The sequence below is a fragment of the Heterodontus francisci genome, chromosome 3 (genome assembly GCF_036365525.1).
Source record: "Heterodontus francisci isolate sHetFra1 chromosome 3, sHetFra1.hap1, whole genome shotgun sequence".
In the NCBI taxonomy this organism is placed as follows: domain Eukaryota; kingdom Metazoa; phylum Chordata; class Chondrichthyes; order Heterodontiformes; family Heterodontidae; genus Heterodontus; species Heterodontus francisci.
This window is the reverse complement of record NC_090373.1, coordinates 162,476,241-162,495,805: the sequence shown is the minus strand read 5'-3', so window position 1 is coordinate 162,495,805 and position 19,565 is coordinate 162,476,241. Positions and strand designations below refer to the sequence as shown.

The 19,565-nt window shown below is 42.2% G+C and overlaps 1 protein-coding gene across 3 annotated transcripts in view; it reads right to left on the bottom strand.

The window, feature by feature from the left end:
• The window catches only part of fig4a (FIG4 phosphoinositide 5-phosphatase a), a 133,569-nt gene that overhangs the window by 81,901 nt on the left and 32,103 nt on the right, over positions 1-19,565 (bottom strand). For all 3 annotated transcript variants that reach the window (XM_068027266.1, XM_068027260.1, XM_068027272.1), the window contains exons 6-8: positions 17,898-17,948; positions 11,925-12,076; positions 5,071-5,205 (exon numbers count right to left, since the gene is read on the bottom strand). In XM_068027266.1, coding sequence (XP_067883367.1) covers positions 5,071-5,205; positions 11,925-12,076; positions 17,898-17,948 — 338 coding nt within the window. The remainder of the gene's footprint in view (positions 1-5,070; positions 5,206-11,924; positions 12,077-17,897; positions 17,949-19,565) is intronic.

Genomic DNA, 19,565 nt, shown 5'->3' with positions numbered 1-19,565 from the left:
GTACTTCACTGGCATTTATTATCTTTGAAATGTATTTTCCACTTTTTAGGCAACATTTGAGAGATGCATCTCAGTATTTGTTTAGCCATTTTCTTAATAGCCTCACATGGGCAAAATACATACTTTTTACTGACTAGTCAATGACATGTAAACTACACCCACTTCTGCATGAGGTTTTACATTTACACTCATCCCCACTAAAATTCATCTGTCTTTCTGTTACAAAGCCATTTAGTTATCTAGCTCGACAACTTGATGTAATGCAAGATTAGCTGATGAGAAATACTATCCTTTAATTCATTTGAGTAACGTAAACTCAAATTTGAGTAAGGCATCTATAATTGACAGATCACTGCTGAATTTCACTGGATCTCTCAGAGCCAATGATACACATCATGATATTATTTTCCATTTGTCATGCTAGGCCCCCACCTGCCAAGAATGAGGGACATCAATTTTGTCATGAACATTGATTTTTTTAACTGTTGTTGGAGCAAAGAAATGACTTATTAAACAGATCAGCTGTGGCTGAAAAAATGTTTTTACATACTAACAGACATCGAAGGTGAGGAAGCGCATTCCAGGGCCTGCTAAGGGGGATACAATCCCCAAAGGCCAGGACCGGTTAGACCAGCTGGCCACATGACTACCTGGCGGTTCCAGGGATGTTTTTTGAACTGGCCAGAGAGAGTTTGAAGACAGAAAGCTTTTTGCTCCAGGACTGAAGCAGATCCCCTTTCTGCCTGCTCCCATCTCTTTCTCACAAGCCTTTGAACACATGAACCCCAAGAGAGAAAAGTCTCCTACAGCAAACAAGGTTTAAGAAGAATACTGGGCCCTAAGAAAAAGCAAGATCTACCTACAATCAAGGACTCTACATCGAGCTCAAAGAACCGCAATACAAACCCTCTTCTGAGATTGCCTCGCCAACCTTTTCCATTTTATTTTTATTCTGTTCTTTTCTGTCCCTATTTGCATGTGGGTATCGCATATGCATTCTAGCGTGGGTGCACCGTGTATCTGTACATGTTAACCGAATTAGAGTTCAAGTTTAAGCAATTTCAACTACTCTTTAAACCGACAAAATCCTGGCTGTGCTGGTTTATTTGCCTTATAATTGGAAAGCGGTGAACAAGGATTCACCAAGGGGCAGCTAAAAACATGGTGTGTTTAAAATTAAACCCTGTGACAGTAAGACCAGGTGAAGGCCGAAAGGTAACCCCAGGCCTCTTTCTCACCTGGTGGTAACACATTACAAAATGTGGCTGCAGGACATTCTGAAGGGGGAGGGTGAACAGTCAGAGGTCGTGGTACACAATGGTACTAAAGACATAGGTAGAAAGAGGGATGAGATCCTGCAACAAGAATTTAGGGAGCTAAGTAGCTGATTAAAAAGCAGAACCTCAAAGGTTGTAATCTCTGGATTACTCCTGGTGCCACGTGCTAGTGAGTATAGGAATAGGAGGATAGAGCAGATGAATATGTGGCTGAGGAGATGGTGCAGGAGGGAGGGCTTTAGTTTCCTGGATCACTGGGACTGTTTCTGGCAAAGGTGCGACCTGTACAAGTTGGACGGGTTGCACCTGAACTGGAACGGGACTAACATCCTTGCTGGGAGGTTTGCCAGTGCTGTTGGGGGGGGTTTAAACTCATTTGGCAGGGGGATGGGATACAGAGTGGAGGTACAGTAAGGGGTGATGCACAGTCAAATATAGAACAGAAACTGAGTCTGTCTGGAAGGCAGAGCTAATATCGACCTGTTAAGGCACAAGTGAAAAATGCAAGGCTGGATTGCATCTGTTTTAATGCAAGGAGTCTTACTAGTAAGGCAGATGAATTGAGGGCATTGATTAGCACATGGGATTATGATTTAATTGCTATTACAGAGACATGGTTGAGGGAGGGGCAGGACTGGCAGCTCAATATTCCAGGGTATAGAATCTTCAGGTGTGACAGGGGAGGGGATAAAAGAGGAGGTGACATTGCACTGTTGATCAAGGAGTCAATTACTGCAGTAAGGAGGGATGATATCTTAGAAGGTTCCTCAAATGAGGCCATATGGGTAGAACTTAAAAACAAAAAGGGGGCAATCACTTGGCTGGGAGTGTACTACAGGCCGCCAAACAGTCAGGGAGAGATAGAGGAGCAGATATATAGGCAAATCACAGAGAGATGTAAAAATAATAGGGTAATAATAGTAGGGGATTTCAACTTCCCGAACCTCAACTGGGATAGTCTTAGTGCAAAAGGCTTAAAGGGAGCATAATTCTTAAAATGCATACAGGAGAGCATTTTGAGCCAGTACATAGAAAGTCCTAAAAGAGAAGGGGCAGTACTGGACCTAATTCTAGGGAATGAAGCTGGACAAATGGCAGAAGTGTCAGTGGGGGAACATTTCGGGGATAGTGACCATAATTCTAAGATTTAAGGTAGTTGTGGAAAAGGACAAAGACGGACTGCAAATAAAGGTACTGAATTGGGGGAAGGCCGATTTTAGTATGATAAAACAGGATACGGCCAAAGTGGACTGGGAGCAGCTACTTGTAGGAAAGTCTACATTAGACTAGTGTGAGTCATTCAAAGAGGAAATAGTGAGAGTGCAGAGCCAACATGTTCCCGTTAAGGTGAAGGGTAGGACCAACAAGTCCAGGGAACCCTGGATGTCAAGGGATATAGAGGATTGGATCAGGAAAAAAAAGGAGGCTTACGGCAGATTCGGAGCACTGAAAATAGCGGAGGCACTAGAGGAGTATAGAAAGTGAAGGTTGGGGGGGGGGGGTGGGGAGTACTTAAAAACGTAATTAGGAGTGAAGACGGGACATGAAAAAACACTGGCGAGCAAGATAAAGGAAAATCCTAAGGCACTTTATAAGTATATTAAGGGCAAGAGGATAAGCAGGGAAAGAGTAGGGCCGATTAGGGACCAAAGTGGCAATCTGTGTGTGGAGCCGGAGGATATAGGTGAGGTTTTTAATGATTACTTTTCATCTGTGTTCACTATGGAGAAGGACGATGTAGGTGTAGAGATCAGGGAAGGGGATTGTGATATACTTCAACATATTAGTATTGAAAGGGAGGAAGTATTAGCTGTTTTAGCAGGCTTAAAAGTGGATAAATTCCAAGGTCCAGATGAGATGTATTGCAGGCTGTTATGTGAGGCAAGGGAGGAGATAGCAGGGGCTCTGACACAAATTTTCAAATCCTCTCTGGCCACAGGACAGGTACCAGAGGACTGGAGACAGCGAATGTGGTACCATTATTCAAGAAGGGTAGCAAGGATGAACCAGGTAATTACAGGCCAGTGAGTCTAACATCAGTGGTTGGGAAACTATTGGAAAAAATTCTGAGGGACAGGATTAATCTTCACTTGGAGAGGCAGGGATTAATTAGGGATAGTCAGGGAGATCATGTCTAATTAACTTGATTGATTTTTTCGAGGAAGTGACTAAATGTGTAGATGAGGGTAACGCAGTTGATGTAGTCTACATGGACTTCAGTAAGACTATTGATAAGGTCCCGCATGGGAGATTGGTTAAGGTGGTAAGAGTCCATGGGATCCAGGGCAATTTGGCAAATTGGATCCAAAATTGGCTTAGTGGCAGGAGGCAAAGGGTGATGGTCGAGAGTTGCTTTTGCGATTGGAAGCCTGTGGCCAGTGGTATACCGCAGAGATCGGTGCTGGGACCCTTGCTGTTTGTCGTGTACATTAATGATTTAGACATGAATATGGGAGGTATGATCAGTAAGTTCGCAGATGACACGAAAATTGTTGGTGTTGTAAATAGTGAGGAGGAAAGCCGTAGATTACAGGACGATATCGATGGGCTGGGAAGAGGGGCGGAGCTGTGGCAAATGGAATTTAATCCTGAGAAGTGTGAAGTGATGCATTTTGGGAGGACTAACAAGGCAAGGGAATATACAATGGATGGTAGGACCCTAGGAAGTACAGAAGGACCTTGGTGTACTTGTCCATAGATCACTGAAGGCAGCAGCACAGGTAGATAAGGTGGTTAGGAAGGCATACGGGATACTTGCCTTTATTAGCCGAGGCATAGAATATAAGAGCAGGGAGGTTATGATGGAGCTGTATAAAATGCTAGTTAGGCCACAGTTGGAGTACTGTGTACAGTTCTGGGCACCACACTATAGGAAGGATGTGATTGCAGTGGAGAGGGTGCAGAGGAGATTCACCAGGATGTTGCCTGGGCTGGAGAGTTTCAGCTATGAAGAGAGACTGAAAAGGCTAGGGTTGTTTTTCTTAGAGCAGAGAAGGCTGAGGGGGGACATGATTGAGGTAATCAAAATTATGAGGGACATTGATAGGTTAGATAGGAGGAAACTTTTTCCCTTAGGGGAGGGGTCAATAACCAGGGGCATAGATTTAAGGTAAGGGGCAGGAGGTTTAGAGGAGATTTGAGGAAAGATTTTTTCACCCAGAGGGTGGTTGGAATCTGGAACGCACTGCTTGAAGAGGTGGTAGAGGCAGGAACCATCACAACATTTAAGAAGTATTTAGATGAGCACTTGAAATGCCATAGCATACAAGGCTACGGGCCAAGTGCTGGAAAATGGGATTAGAATAGGTAGGTGCTTGATGGCTGGCACAGACACGATGGGCCGAAGGGCCTGATTTTGTGCTGTATGACTCTAATATTCAGGTAGGCTACTTAATTTCTCTCCAATTACATGGACTGTAACTTTCTTTTGTGGAACTCTCTTCTAATTTGATCCAAATGGATCAATCACTTACTGATTTGGTTAACAATCTAATACTTCTACTCTTATATAAACCATTAGTTCTACACCTCATTACTATTCTTTAATACCTCTGGATACTTTATACAAAAGCGCCTTTCTCCCTGCACCCTACCCCCACCAACATTTTTGGTTCTATTTCTACTTTACAGACCAACCAAGGAATTTGTCAATCCATACCAGAACAAACTGCATGCCCATAACTACAGGGAAGTCTGGCTATGAAGTTGTTGTTAAATAGGTGACAACAGCAGGGATAACATTTAAAATTTAAAAAAAAAATCATATAAAAATGGAATTATTAAAAAAGGATACTTGATTGACCACAGAATCCATGAATAATGTACAACAACCAGTTATGATGGACAATAGATTTGACTTTTTCCAAGATGTAACCATTCCAAGCATATTTGAGGTAGGGCTCATTTAGAATACCATAGTGAACAGCAGCTGAAAATAATAAATATTTTGTCACCTGAAACATTAGAACATAAAATGAATAATAACTATGTAGCACATTAAAATAGTGTATGTTATTAGCTGATATAGCTCATGGACAATCCAGCAATTGAACAACGGGTCTGATATCTAGTGTGTTCTCACTCTGATTTGGAGAACATAGCACTGCAGCAGGTGGAGGGGTGCAGAATTTTCAAGTACTGATCCCAAAGGTGGCATAGTTTTCCTTCAGGAAACTAGTGATTTTTTTTTGTTTAAGTAGTAAAATATATCCAGTACAATTATAGCCCCAAATTCAGCAATTTCCATTGTAATTACTAGGAAATTAAACTTGCACTTGTACAGCATCTCAATCTATCAGAAACCACCCTAGATATTTAATATAGTACAATTACAATTTTGCAGGTGAATGTGACAACTATTTTTCACACAAGGTACCACAAACAGCAACCACTGACCAGAAACCTAACTGAACCAGCCATATAAATACTGTGGTTACAAGAACAGGTCAGAGGTTGGGAATTCTGCAGTGAGTAACTCACCTCCTGACTCCCTAAAGCCTGTCTACCATCTACAAGGCACAAGTCAGGAGTGTGATGGAATACTCTCCACTTGCCTGGATGAGTGCAGGTCCATCAACCATTTGCAAATTGCCCTCCAAGCCACACACCATCCTGACTTGGAACTATATCGCCATTCCTTCACTGCCACTGGATCAAAAAACTGGAACTCCCTCCCTAACAGCACTCTGGGTGCCCCTACACCAGATGGACAACAGCCGTTCAAGAAGGCAGCTCACCACCTTCTCAAGGGCAATTAGCAATGACCAACAAATGGTGGCTTTGCCAGCAAAGTCCACATTCCATGAGCAAATAAACAAAAAAGATGAATGTGGTCAGTTTTTTGTTGATAGTGCTTGAGGCGGGTACATTAGCTTGATGAATGTGTGGCTGGAGAGATGGTGCAGTAGGGAGGGCTTCAGATTTCTGGGGCATTGGGACCGGTTCTGGAGAAGGTGGGAACTGTATAAGCCGGATGGTCTGCGCCTGAACAGGACTGGGACAAATATCCTTGCGGGAAGGTGTGCTAGTGCTGTTGGGGATGGGAACCTGAGCACAGTCTTAAATAGGACAATTTCAGGCAGGGAACAGGAGGCAGAAAATTAGTGACTGACTCTGAAAGACAGAAGAAGCAAAGGTTAAAAAGTGTGCAGCACAGGAATTTGGCAGTGTTAGAGGGTATTTATTTAAATGCAAGGAGTATAATAAATAAAGCCAATGAGCTGAGGGGCAACATGATATCATTGCTATAACAGAAACAGCCTAAGGAGAGGCAAGAATGCCAACTCAACATCCCTGGATATAGAGTTTTCAGGCAGGATAGAGAGGGATATAAAAAAAAGGACAGGGTGTAGCATTATTAGTTAAGGAATCAATAACAACTTTGAGGAGGGATGATATGCTAAATGAATCATCAAATGAGGCCATATGGGTGGAGCTCAGAAATAAAGGGGCAGCCACACTACTGGGAGTGTACTATAGACCCCCGAATAGTGAGAGGGAGATAGAAGAACAGATACGTAGGCAAATTTATGAGTGCAAAAACTATAAGGTAATAATCGTTGGGGATTTCAACCACTCCAATATCAACTGGGGTACAAACAGTGTGAAGGGCACAGAGGGGACAAAATTCTTGAACTGTGTTCAAGAGAACTTTTTAGCCAGCACGTAACAAGCCCAATGAGAGGGGGAGCAATTCTAGATTTAGTCTTCGGTAATGAAGCTGGGCAAGTGGAGGAAGTAACAGTAGGTGACCATTTTGGAGATAGTGACCATAATACAGTAAGTTTTAGCATAATCATGGAAAAGGAGAAAGATAAAACAGGAGTAAAAGTTCTAAACAGGGGGAAGGCAAATTTTAAGAAGCTGAGAGGTGACCTGGCGAAAGTGGACTGGACACAGCTACTTGAAGGAAAATCAGTGGCAAACCAGTGGGAGGCATTCAAAAGTGAGATTTTACAGACACAGTGTAGGCATGTCCCCACAAAGATAAAGAGTAGTACTGCCAAATCTAGAGCCCCCTGGTTATCTAGAAGCTTACAGGGTAAGTTAAAGCAGAAAAAGAAAGCTTATGACGATCATAAAAAAAATAATACTTTAGGAAGCCGAGAGGAGTATAGAAAGTGCAGGGGTGAAGTAAAAAAGGTAATCAGAAAAGCAAAGAGAGGACATGAAAAATTATTGGCAGGTAAAGTCAAGGAAAACCCGGAGATATTTTATCAGTACATTAAGAGCAAAAGGATAACTAAGAAACGGGTAGGGTCCATCAGAGATGTACAAGGGAACTTATACGTGGATGCAGAAGATGTGGGCAGGGTTCTTAATGAGTACTTTGTCTCTGTCTTGACAAAGGAGAGGGTTGATGTAGACATTGTAGATAAAGAGCGTGAAATATTAGATACGATAAGCATAATGAGAGAGGAAGTACTACAGGGTCTTACATCCTTGAAAGTGGATAAATCACCAGGGCCGGATGGATTGCATCCCAGGTTGTTAAAGGAAGCCAGCGAGGAAATAGCGGATGTGCTGAGGATCATCTTCAAATCCTCACTACATACAGGAGAGGTACCCCATTGTTTTAAAAAGGGTGCGAGGGATAGGCCAAATAATTATAGGCCGGTCAGTCTGACCTCAGTGCTAGGTAAATCGTTAGAATCTATTCTGAGGGACAGGATAAACTGCCACTGAAGAAAGGAACGGATTAATCAGGGATAGTCAGCATGGATTTGTTAAGGAAAGGTCATGTCTTACTAACTTGATTGAGTTTTTTTGAGGAAGCAACAAGAAGGATTGATGAGGGTAGTGCAGTGGATGTGGTCTACATGGATTTTTAGTAAGGCATTTGACAAGGTCCCACATGGCAGACTGGTCAGTAAAATGAAAGCCCATGGGATACAGAAGAATGTGGCAGGTTGGATCCAGAACTGGCTCAGGGACAGGAAACAAACAGTAGTAGTTGATGGATGTTTCTGTGAATGGAAAGCGGTTTACATTGGCGTTCCACAGGGCTCAGTGTTGGGTCCCTTGCTGTTTGTGGTATATATTAATGATTTGGACTTAAATGTGGGAGGCATGATTGGGAAATTTGCTAATGACACAAAAATTGGCCGTGTAGTTGATAGTGAAGAGGATAGCTGCAGACTCCAGAATGATATCAATGGTTTAGTTGAGTGGGCAGAAAAGTGGCAAATGGAATTCAATCCAGATAAGTGTGAGGTAATGCATTTGGGAAGGGCAAATAAAGCAACGGAATATACAATGAACGGGAGGATATTGAGAGGGGTAGAAGAAGTGAGAGACCTTGGAGTGCATGTCCACAGGCCCCTGAAGGTGGCAACACAAGTAAATAGAGGGGTGAAGGCATATGGTATGCTTTCCTTTATTGGCCGAGGTATAGAATTCAAAAGCAGGGATGTATTGCTGGAACTGTATAAAATTCTGGTTAGGCCACAGTTGGAGTACTGTGTACAGTTCTGGTCACCAAATTACAGAAAATACATAATTGGTCTGGAGAGAGTACAGAGGAGATTTACAAGAATGTTGCCAGGGCTCAAAAGTTGCAGCTATAAGGAAAAATTGGATAGGCTTGGGTTGTTTTCCTTAGAACAGAGGAGGCTGAGGGGTGACTTAATTGAGGTGTACAATATTACGAGGGGCCTAGATAGAGTAGACAGGAAGGACCTGTTTCCCCTAGCGGAGAGGTCAATTACCAGGGGGCACAGATTTAAGGTGATTGATAGAAGGATTAGAAGGGACAGGAGGAAAAACCTTTTCACCCAGAGGGTGGTGGGTGTCTGGAATTCACTGCCAGGAAGGTGGTGGAGGCAATTCTTTTAAAAAGGTAATTGGACCTGCACCTGAAGTGCTGGAACTAGCAAGGCTATGGACCAGGTGCTGGAAAGTGGGATTAGATTGGGCGGCTAGTTTTTCATCTGGCATGGACACAATGGGCTGAATGGCCTCCTTCTGCGCCATAATTTTCCTTTGATTCTATGAACAGGGGCAGGTTAATTGGCAGATTAAGTTTAACTTAGCATCCAGTCGTGAATGGCGGTGGATAATTAAACAACTAACAGGCGGAGGAGGCGGCTCCACGATTATCCCCATCCTCAATGATGGGGGAGCCCATCACATCAGTGCAAAAGACAAGATTGAAACATATGTAACAATCTTCAGCCAGAAGTGCCAAATGGATGATCCATCTCAGCCTCCTCCTGAGGTCCCCAGCATCACAGATGCCAGTCTTCAGCCAATCCGATTCACTCCACATGATATTAAGAAATGGCAAAAGACACTGGATACAGGAAAGGCTCCTGACAACATTCTGGCAATAATACTGAAGACTTGTGCTTCGGAACTGGCCACGCCCCAGCCAAGCTGTTCCAACACAGCTACAACACCGGCATCTGCCCGACAATGTGGAAAATTGCCCAGGTATGTCCTATCCACAAGAAGGACAAATCACAACCCGGCCAGCTGCTGCCCCATCAGACTACTCTCGATCATTAGTAAAGTGATAGAAGGTGTCGTCGATAGTGCTAGCAAGCGGCACTTACTCAGCAATAAACCTATTCACTGACGCTCAGTTTGAGTTCTGCCAGGGCCACTCAGCACCTGACCTCATTACAGCTTTGGTCCAAACATGGACAAAAGAGCTGAACTCAAGAGGTGAGGTGAGGTGAGAGTGACTGCCCTTGGCAAAACTGGAGTCAATGGGAATTAGGGGGAAAACTATCCACTGGTTGGAGTCATACCTAGCACAAAGGAAAATGATTGTGGTCGTTGGAAGTCAATCATCTCAGTCCCAGGACATCACTGCAGGAGCTCCTCAGGGTAATGTCCTAGGCCCAACCATCTTTGGCTGCTTCATCAATGATCTTCCCTCCATCATAAGGTCAGAAGTGGGGATGTTCGCTGATGATTGCACAATGTTCAGCACCATTCGTGACTCTTCAGATACTGTAGCAGTCTGTGTCCATATGCAACATGACTTGGACAACATTCAGGCTTGGGCTGATAAGTACCAAGTTACATTCTTGCCACACAAGTGCCAGGCAATGACCATCTCCAATAAGAGAGAATCCAACCAACTCCCCTTGATATTCAACGGCATTACGATTGCTGAATCCCCTACTGTCAACATCCTGGGGGTTACCATTGACCAGAAATTGAACTGGACCAGCCTTATAAGTACTGTTGCTACAAAAGCAGGTCAGAGGCTGGGAATTCTGCAGCGAGTAACTCATCTCCTGTCTGTCCAAAGCCTCTCTACCATTTACAAGGTACAAGTCCGGAGTGTGACAGAATATTTGCCACTTGCCTGGATGAGTGCAGTTCCAACACTCAAGAAGCTCAACATCATCCAGGACAATGCAGCCTGCTTGATTGGCACCCCATCCACCACCACCAAAGCACAGTGGCAGCAGTGTGTACCATCTACAAGATGCACTGCAGCAACTCACCAAGGCTCCTTCGACAGCACCTTCCAAACCCCCTGCGTCTACCACCTAGAAGGATAAGGGCAGCAGATGTATGGGAACACCAGCACCTGCAAGTTCCCCTCCAAGCCACACACCATCCTGACTTGGAACTATACTGCCATTCCTTCACTGTCACTTGGTCAAAATCCTGGAACTCCTTAACAGCATGGTGGGTGATTGCAGCAGTTCAAGAAGGTGGCTCACCACCACTTTCTCAAGGGCAATTAGGGAGGGACAATAAATGCTGTCCTAGCCAGAGATGCCTACATCCCATGAAAGAATAAAAAAAAAGTGAAAAATACAGCAAACATGAAGGAAAAACAGGAATGATGCAAGTACTCCATGAATGCAGTTGAAATAATGAAGGATGAAGTTAAGAAGGGTAGGGAATCTTCTGGACTTAATACTGCATAAATAAGGTAAGGAGAGGCAGGTTGAAATTAATTTCTTTTTCACAGAATAATCAATACATGGAATGAACTTCTGCGTAAAGTAATGGATACAAAAGTACTGGAATAATTTAAGAAGCAGTTGGATACCATGCTTTGTTTTGTAGTGAGGGGAAGGAAAATAAACAGAAGCTAGTGTCTTTCTGGACATAGTGTTTACAAATATAGGCAAATGATCTGTTCCCAGCTCTGTGCCCACACTGCTCTGTAACATTTACTTGGAGATGAAACAGCAGAGCCAGTGCTCATCCCTTAAAACATTTAGCTACTACTCAGAGCTCCCCAAAGAAGTCCTGACTCAAACAATGAGCTGGTTTTGTCAATAATTATAAAGCAACAGATTTCAATTACATAACTTTTGTAACACAAATTTCAAAGCTAAATATTAAATCTGACAGTGACAGGTGTAAAAATGTGTTATAGTCATTCTTCATTATAAATAGTTTTAATTTAAAATTGTTCTACTTGATGTAAATAGATCTAGTGGGAACTCTGTGCATCACAGTGAATACTTTTCAGCTATTTTCAATGTGAACATGCAATTAAATCTGGAAGCATAATTAGGTTAAATTATGTTCTATTAGCCTACACTACTCTATGAAAAAGGGCAACTGCATAGTAACCAAAAGAGAAAAGGTGCAGCCAATGATGCACATCTTTCTATTGTCTAACTTATACTATCCTTCAACAAACTACCTGCACCTATCATGATTAATGCTCACCACTTCCAGCCTGTGTGACGACACCCTCATCCTCAAAGATGTCGAAGCTTTCCTGCCGACCATGTCGAATGGTTTCACTTTTTAATCCTTCGCTGGGCATTTTCAACAGTGTTAAATTGAACTGAAGTGAATGAGTCAGATCATAGCTATAACTATAGCAAAGAAATAAAGCAACACTGGTATCATAGTTTCTTTTCAGAGACAAACAATGCATCTATGTAACATATTAAAAAATGGTTGCAGTTTCTCGTAACAAACAAAATCGTTTCCTTTAACCTTCCAATTGAAGTAGACCATAAATACCACAGAAATAACTCCATATGGCCAATGGAGAGAATACAGGTAGTTTGTAATGTTGGAACAGTGGCCATGTAACTGCATAAAAAATGCTCATCAGGCTGTTAAGTAGTTTCTTTTTGCAAGACGTAACTATATACATTCTTATCTAGTCTTGCAAAGGATGGGGTGCATATTTGCATTCAAGCAAATAAGACAATCCCATAAGACAGGTAACTAAAACTTTCTTAATTTCAGTGTCCTCCCTATGTCGAGACAACCAAGCCCAATAGTGATGGAGGTCAATTTCATGATTTTCACAAAAATTGAGAATTAATACAGCAAATAGATTATCACCTATTTTAGTTAAGTGTTTAGATTTAGTAGCCAGAATTTGTTAAATATATGACGGTGACCCAAAATGGCTGTCCTGAATAATGTGAATTAATCCAAGGTGCAGAAGCAGATGTAGTGAAATGGTCTACACAATTCACATTACATTCAATGTGTTATTTTACTAACCTGTGCCTAGAAATGGCAGACCTAAAAGAGTTGTGTGGCCTTGCAAATAGACTTGGTCCTGCCCAAGATTTAGATCAAAGCTTTTTGGCATTTACATGATTAAAACCTACACTACACTCATATATGGGATGGAAAGATGGAATGATAACATCTAATTACATTTTCAAAAATTTAGGATGAGGTCTGTGGATATGATTATATAGAGGAAGCAGCCAGTCCAATCTGATAATCATACACGATTTGTGATTTAGAGACAAAGACTTATATTTATATTATTGCTTTTCATGACCACCGGATGTCTCAAAGTGCCTTACAGCTAATGAAGTGCAAATAGTTTGGATGGAGCAGTTTTTGTCAGGTGTGTCCAGGAAGGTTTCCTGACTCAATATGTAGATAGGCCGACTAGAGGGCAGACTATGTTGGACTTGGTGCTTGGCAACGAACCAGACCAGGTGGCAGATCTATCGGTGGGAGAGCATTTCGTTGATGGCGATCACAACTCCCTGACCTTTACTATAGTCATACAGAGGGACAGGAGCAGACGGGATGGAAAAATATTTAATTGAGGTAGGGGGAATTACAATGCTATTAGGCAGGAACTGGGGAGCATAAATTGGGAACAGATGTTCTCAGGGAAATGCACGACAGAAATGTGGAGGTTGTTTAGGGAGCACTTGCTGCGACTGCTGGTTAGGTTTGTCCCAATGAGGCAGGGAAGGGATGGTAGGGTGAAGGAACCTTGGATGACAAGAGATGTGGAACAGCTAGTCAAGAGGAAGAAGGAAGCTTACTTAAGGTTGAGGAAGCAAGCATCAGACAGGGCTCTAGAGGGTTACAAGGTAGCCAGGAAGGAACTGAAGAATGGACTTAGGAGAGCTAGAAGGGGACATGAAAAAGTCTTGGCGGGTAGGATTAAGGAAAATCCCAAGACGTTCTACACATGTGAGGAACAAGAGGCCAGAGTGAGGGTAGGGCCGATCAGGGTTAGTGGAGGGAACTTGTGCCTGGAGTCGGAGGAGGTAGGGGAGGTCCTAAATGAATACTTTGCTTCAGTATTCACTAGTGAGAGAGACCTGGTCGTTTGTGAGGACAGCGTGGAACAGGCTGAGGTTAAGAGGGAGGATGTGCTGGAAATTTTGAATGATATGAGGACAGATAAGTCCCCGGGGCCAGAGGGGATATACCCAAGGATATTACGGGAAGCGAGGGAAGAGATTGCTGCACCTTTGGCGATGATCTTTGCGTCTTCACTGTCCACTGGAGTAGTGCCAGATGATTGGAGGGTGGCAAATGTTGTTTCCTTGTTCAAGAAAGGGAATAAGGATAACCCTGGGAATTATAGACCAGTCAGTCTTACGTCAGTAGTGGGCAAATTATTGGAGAGGATTCGGAGAGACAGGATTTATGATTATTTGGAAAAGCATGGTTTGATTAGAGACAGTCAGCATGGCTTTGTGAGGGGCAGGTCATGCCTCACAAGCCTTATTGAATTCTTTGAAGATGTGACAAAACACATTGATGAAGGAAGAGCAGTGGATGTGGTGTATATGGATTTTAGCAAGGCGTTTGATAAGGTTCCCCATGGTAGACTCATTCAGAAAGTAAGAAGGCATGGGATTCAGGGAAAGTTGGCTGTCTGGATACAAAATTGGCTGGCCCATAAAAGTCAGAGGGTGGTAGTAGATGGAAAGTATTCAGCATGGAGCTCGGTGACCAGTGGTTTTCCACAAGGATCTGTTCTGGGACCTCTGCTCTTTGTGATTTTTATAAATGACTTGGATGAGGAAGTGAAAGGCTGGGTTAGCAAGTTTGCCGATGACACGAAGGTTGCTGGAGTTGTGGAGTGTGTGGAAGGCTGTTGTAGGTTGCAACGGGACATTGACAGGATACAGAGCTGGGCTGAGAAGTGGCAGATGGAGTTCAACCTGGAAAAGTGTGAAGTGATTCATTTTGGAAGGTCGAATTCGAATGCGGAATACAGGCTTAAAGGCAGGATTCCTGGTAGTGTGGAGGAACAGAGGGATCTTGGGGTCCATGTCCATAAATCGCTCAAAGTTGCCACCCAAGTTGATAGGGTTGTTAAGAAGGCGTATGGTGTGTTGGCTTTCATTAACAGAGCCACGAGGTTATGCTGCAGCTCTATAAGGCCCTGGTTCGACCACACTTGGAATATTGTGTTCAGTTCTGGTCGCCTCATTATAGGAAGGATGTGGAAGCTTTAGAGAGGGTGCAGCGGAGATTTACCAGGATGCTGCCTGGACTGGAGGGCATGTCCTACGAAGAAAGATTGAGGGAGCTGGGGCTTTTCTCACTGGAGCGAAGAAGGATGAGAGGTGACTTGATAGAGGGTTACAAGATGATGAGAGGCATAGATAGAGTGGATAGCCAGAGACTTTTTCCCAGGGCGGAAAGGGCTATCACCAGGGGGCATAATTTTAAGGTGATTGGAGGAAGGTTTCGGGGAGACGTCAGAGGTAGGTTCTTTACACAGAGAGTGGTGGGTGCGTGGAATGCACTGCCAGCGGTGGTAGTAGAAGCAGATACATTAGGGGCATTTAAGTGACTCTTGGATAGGTACATGGATGATAGTAGAATGAAGGGTAGGTAGTTAGTTTGATCTTAGAGTAGGTTAAAGGTTCGGCACAACATCGTGGGCCGAAGGGCCTGTACTGTGCTGTACTGTTCTATGTTCTACTTTCGAAGCGTAGTCACTGCTGTAATGGAGTAAACGCAGTAGCTAAATTGTGCACAGCAAGTTCCCACAAACACCAGATAATCTGTTTTTGTGATTTTGATTGAGGAATAAATATTGGCCAGGGCACTGGGATAACTCAAATAAAAACAAACAGTGCTATGTTATGAGGATTTCCATTTTTTTTTTAGTATTAAAACTTGGGATTCTATATTGTTAAAAACCGAAAAGGATTTCAGTGGACATTGAGACATCTGGAGATAGCTGAACTTTATGGATGTTTTGAAAGGAAGTTCAACAAAAGTTGAACTGGTAAACAAGGACTGGAAAGTAGGTAATTTCAAGGAAACCAGCAGGGAGTTTGACCTAACAGCCACCCTCTGTTGTGATGAGAGAGAATGTATGACTTGGCATGTGACTTGTTTCTGGAAGATTTTGGTTTAATTTTTGAACTTTAAAAGGATGTGGATTTGGGCAAAAGCAGGCAATTAGAATTTGATTTGGACCTGCCAGGAGATCAGAAGAAGAACCAGAAAAATATTACCTCTGTAAAGAATCCTTGCTCTGGAAAAACAAAAGCTTGTATGAAGTGGTACTGTTGCCTCCTGCATTTTTGAAGAAACCCTGAATTTGCAGAAATCTTGCATTTTTTTTTTTAAAAAAGGACTTTTGCATCGAATGAGAACTGACACCTGTTGCTACACCCCTGATGGCAGACCTATGTGAAGTTTTCTACTGTTGAACTTCTTTGAACGCCGACCCATCACAGGCTGTTCTTCAACCTCGCCTAGAAAGACTTCGAGTGGCATCCAACTATTCGACTTTGGGACACATAGCCAAACCAAAGAACTTCCTTTCAGATCATTACAGTCTAAGATTTTATTATTCATTTCATTCCTTTGAAACAGCTGTAAACAAAAATCCTTTTTTTCCCGGTTAACCGGTTCTTGGATGTATGTGCGTGTGCATGAGGGCTAGGGAAAAAAATAAGGAGCTTTAATATCTCAATTCATCTATAGATTTACTTAATTATTGGTTAAGACTTGGTTTTATAATAAACGGTTCATTTTGTTGTTGATTAAAGAAACCTAGTTGGTGTGCTTTATTCTGGGGACAAATAGAGTATCTAATCGGCTGTTTCGATAAGTGGGAAAATTTATTGATATGCTGTGACCTGTGGAGAAGTGGGACTGAATTAACAGTGCACTCCTCCTGCCTCAGTCGTAACACTGGAAATACTCAGCTGGTCTGGCAGCATCTGTGGAGAGAGAAACAGAGTTAAGGTTTCAGGTCTGTGATCTTTCATCAGGACTGTTCTGCTGTAGTCACATTTGAACAAATGATATTGTCAGAAGCAATACCTTGAGCCACTGAAGATTTAACATGGAAGTGAATTACTCTAAACAATATTTATGTAAGGGGCAATGTAATTACAGAGGGGATAGTTAGCAATAAAGTATTTCATACTTCTAGAATCCAAATAATTTTAATGTGGATGAAGTACTGCTTTCTCTGAATACTTGATCCCATTCAATGCAGTGGGAGGTGAGAAAAGAGAGAGACACAAAAGGGATTAAAGCTTGTCCCCTTATTCACTGTTGGGGCTTAAATGAGCTTACGGAAAGGTCAGAGAAATACCAACAATTTGGGTTTAGCACCAACAGTAATGTTATCCAATGACTTCTCAAAAACATTTGGAAAAATTGGGCCAGAGGATATAAGAACCACCTGCAAGATAATAATGACAATAAAGATGATGCACCAAAAGCTGAGTAAGTAGCAACCATCTAGGGCCAGCAGGCATTGAAGCTGAGCTACTATTGCAATTAGGGGCCCTGCACACTTGTTCAGTATCAGGATCATTGATTTTAAATCAGAGCTATTTCTTGCGGGAGAGGGAGCGGGATGGAGGTGTTTAGATCGTTCAGGTACCGGCTTTTCACTCCTGTAGAACTAGGTTCGTGTCAAAAGGCTACCAGTTAACTTATCTGACTCCTGTAGCAACATTCCATCATGCTACATCTTCTTAGACCACTGGAGACAGTTCCAGCCATTAGAAGCTGGAAGGTTCAGGCATATCCAGCACAGATTCATTTCATGCTCAATCGGCACCTGCCATAGTTATTAATCAAAATACACCTACTACAATATTTGAAATGTAGTATTAGAATACAACTACCAAATTATTTAACTCCCCACAACAAAAACAGCAGTATTTGCAAGGCGAAACACTATTAAAAAATCATGAACAATGGCAGGAGGAGTAAAAGTCCAATAGGAAAATCAATTGTGTACTGGCCCAGGAGAGATACATTTATAGAGAGGAAGGAACTATGAGCACCTCATCAACAAAAATGTTAAAAGCTGCTTTCCTTGTGACTCAACGTTAACATTATTCCTTTGGAATATCGAGGACACTAGAATGAAAACAATTTGCAATATCCATTTAAACATGTAAATCACAAACAAAAGCAATGGCTTACCTAAAATAAAAATTGCTGGAGAGATCCACACTCTGGAAAATTCTCGCATACCTAGAAAAAAAATTAAATATCTAACTTTACTGATCTTATACTTGAACATTCAGGGATAGTAATGAAAAGGAGACAGAATATTCCTAACTGATCAGCTAAAGTGAATTTCCCATCAGTTTCACTAATGTCCTTGGTGGTTTAAAAGACTCAGCACCAATAAATGTCCAGATGCTGTATACATAGAGAGGTTGCTATGCAAAACTAGACATCAAATCTATTTATCATGTATAGTTATCATAGGGAGATCCCATTGAATTGGGAACAAGCTGACATGGTACTTACTTCCAAGAAAGAGAATAAAGCAAAAATAACTAGTCTTACAATCAGTAGTTGTCAAAGGAGTGTAATGGATCATGAATATAATATTTGGAACAAGGGACAATACAAGATTTATGGGTACAAGATAAATGACAGTGTGATTTATTTTCCATTATTGAACAGAGAGCTGGCCAGTCAGAATGAGTCAAACAGCCTCCAGAGCTGTTAATTATTAATTGTATTTCACTGCATGCAGGTGGTGGGCATTAACTGGGGATTCACTCGTGCTCCTATGAATAGGAACAGATAAACTATGGTTAAGTTAGAAGGTGCATGCTTGTACTGTGCTTCTCTGTAAATAAATGATTATAAAAATGTGTAAAGATTGCATCAAGTTCTATCTTTCAGCACCTGACTTTTTGTAGTTTAACATGGTAACAGAGGATGGTTGCCTAAAGATTTTCAGACAGAAAACTAAAATCCTAGTGGCCATTATGGAAAATGGCTAAAAGTGTCAATTGTCAGCGTATGATTACCCTCTGAGTCTGAACCACATGACTAGTGGAAGAATGAAGTAGATATTTGGACACGTGTTATGTCCCTATCAAAGAGAATACAAGGTAGGGCCTTGGGTTTGTCGCTTCATGCATGAAGTAAAACCAAAAGTGAAGCGTTGTGCGAGATGGATGCCAGTTGGTTGGATAATGAAGGTTTGGACCGTCTATGACGGTCCTTGGATGAAATCTACAAGAAAGATGATCTATTAAACAACTACGAGGCATGATCAGAATTTGACAGATTTCTAAACACAGATAGTCATTTCATGCAAGAATACATCATGAACTTTAACAGATTGTATAAAAGATTGATGAAATTCAATTTGGGGATCCTGGATTGGTACGATCTATAATTACTGGATTTGTGCTAAGGTGGCTCATATAGATAGGCAACTAGTTCTAACTGATGACTGGTTCTCAGAGGAGGAGATCCTGTTGGATCAGATGTTTGCTACCTTAGAAAAATTCCTGGGTTATGTCCTTCAGGCCTTCATCGAACAAATGAGACAGTCCACAGTGACACAATGAATAGAAGATTCAAATGAGGACAAATTTCAAAATAGTCCTGATACCGGATGCAGGTGTCAATACAATGAAAGGATTAAAGACAGGCAAAATGTGAATGATAGCACCCTTAGCAGATCGAGCAACTACAACAGAACACACCCCACTGGTTGTCTGGTCCTGGCTACCTCACCATACAGAAGGTCTTTGGGTATGCGACTGTCTTCCAAACTGTGGACATGTCCAAACCACCTCCTGTTTGATTAGTGCCGACACACTTGGGAGCTCTGCCTTTGAG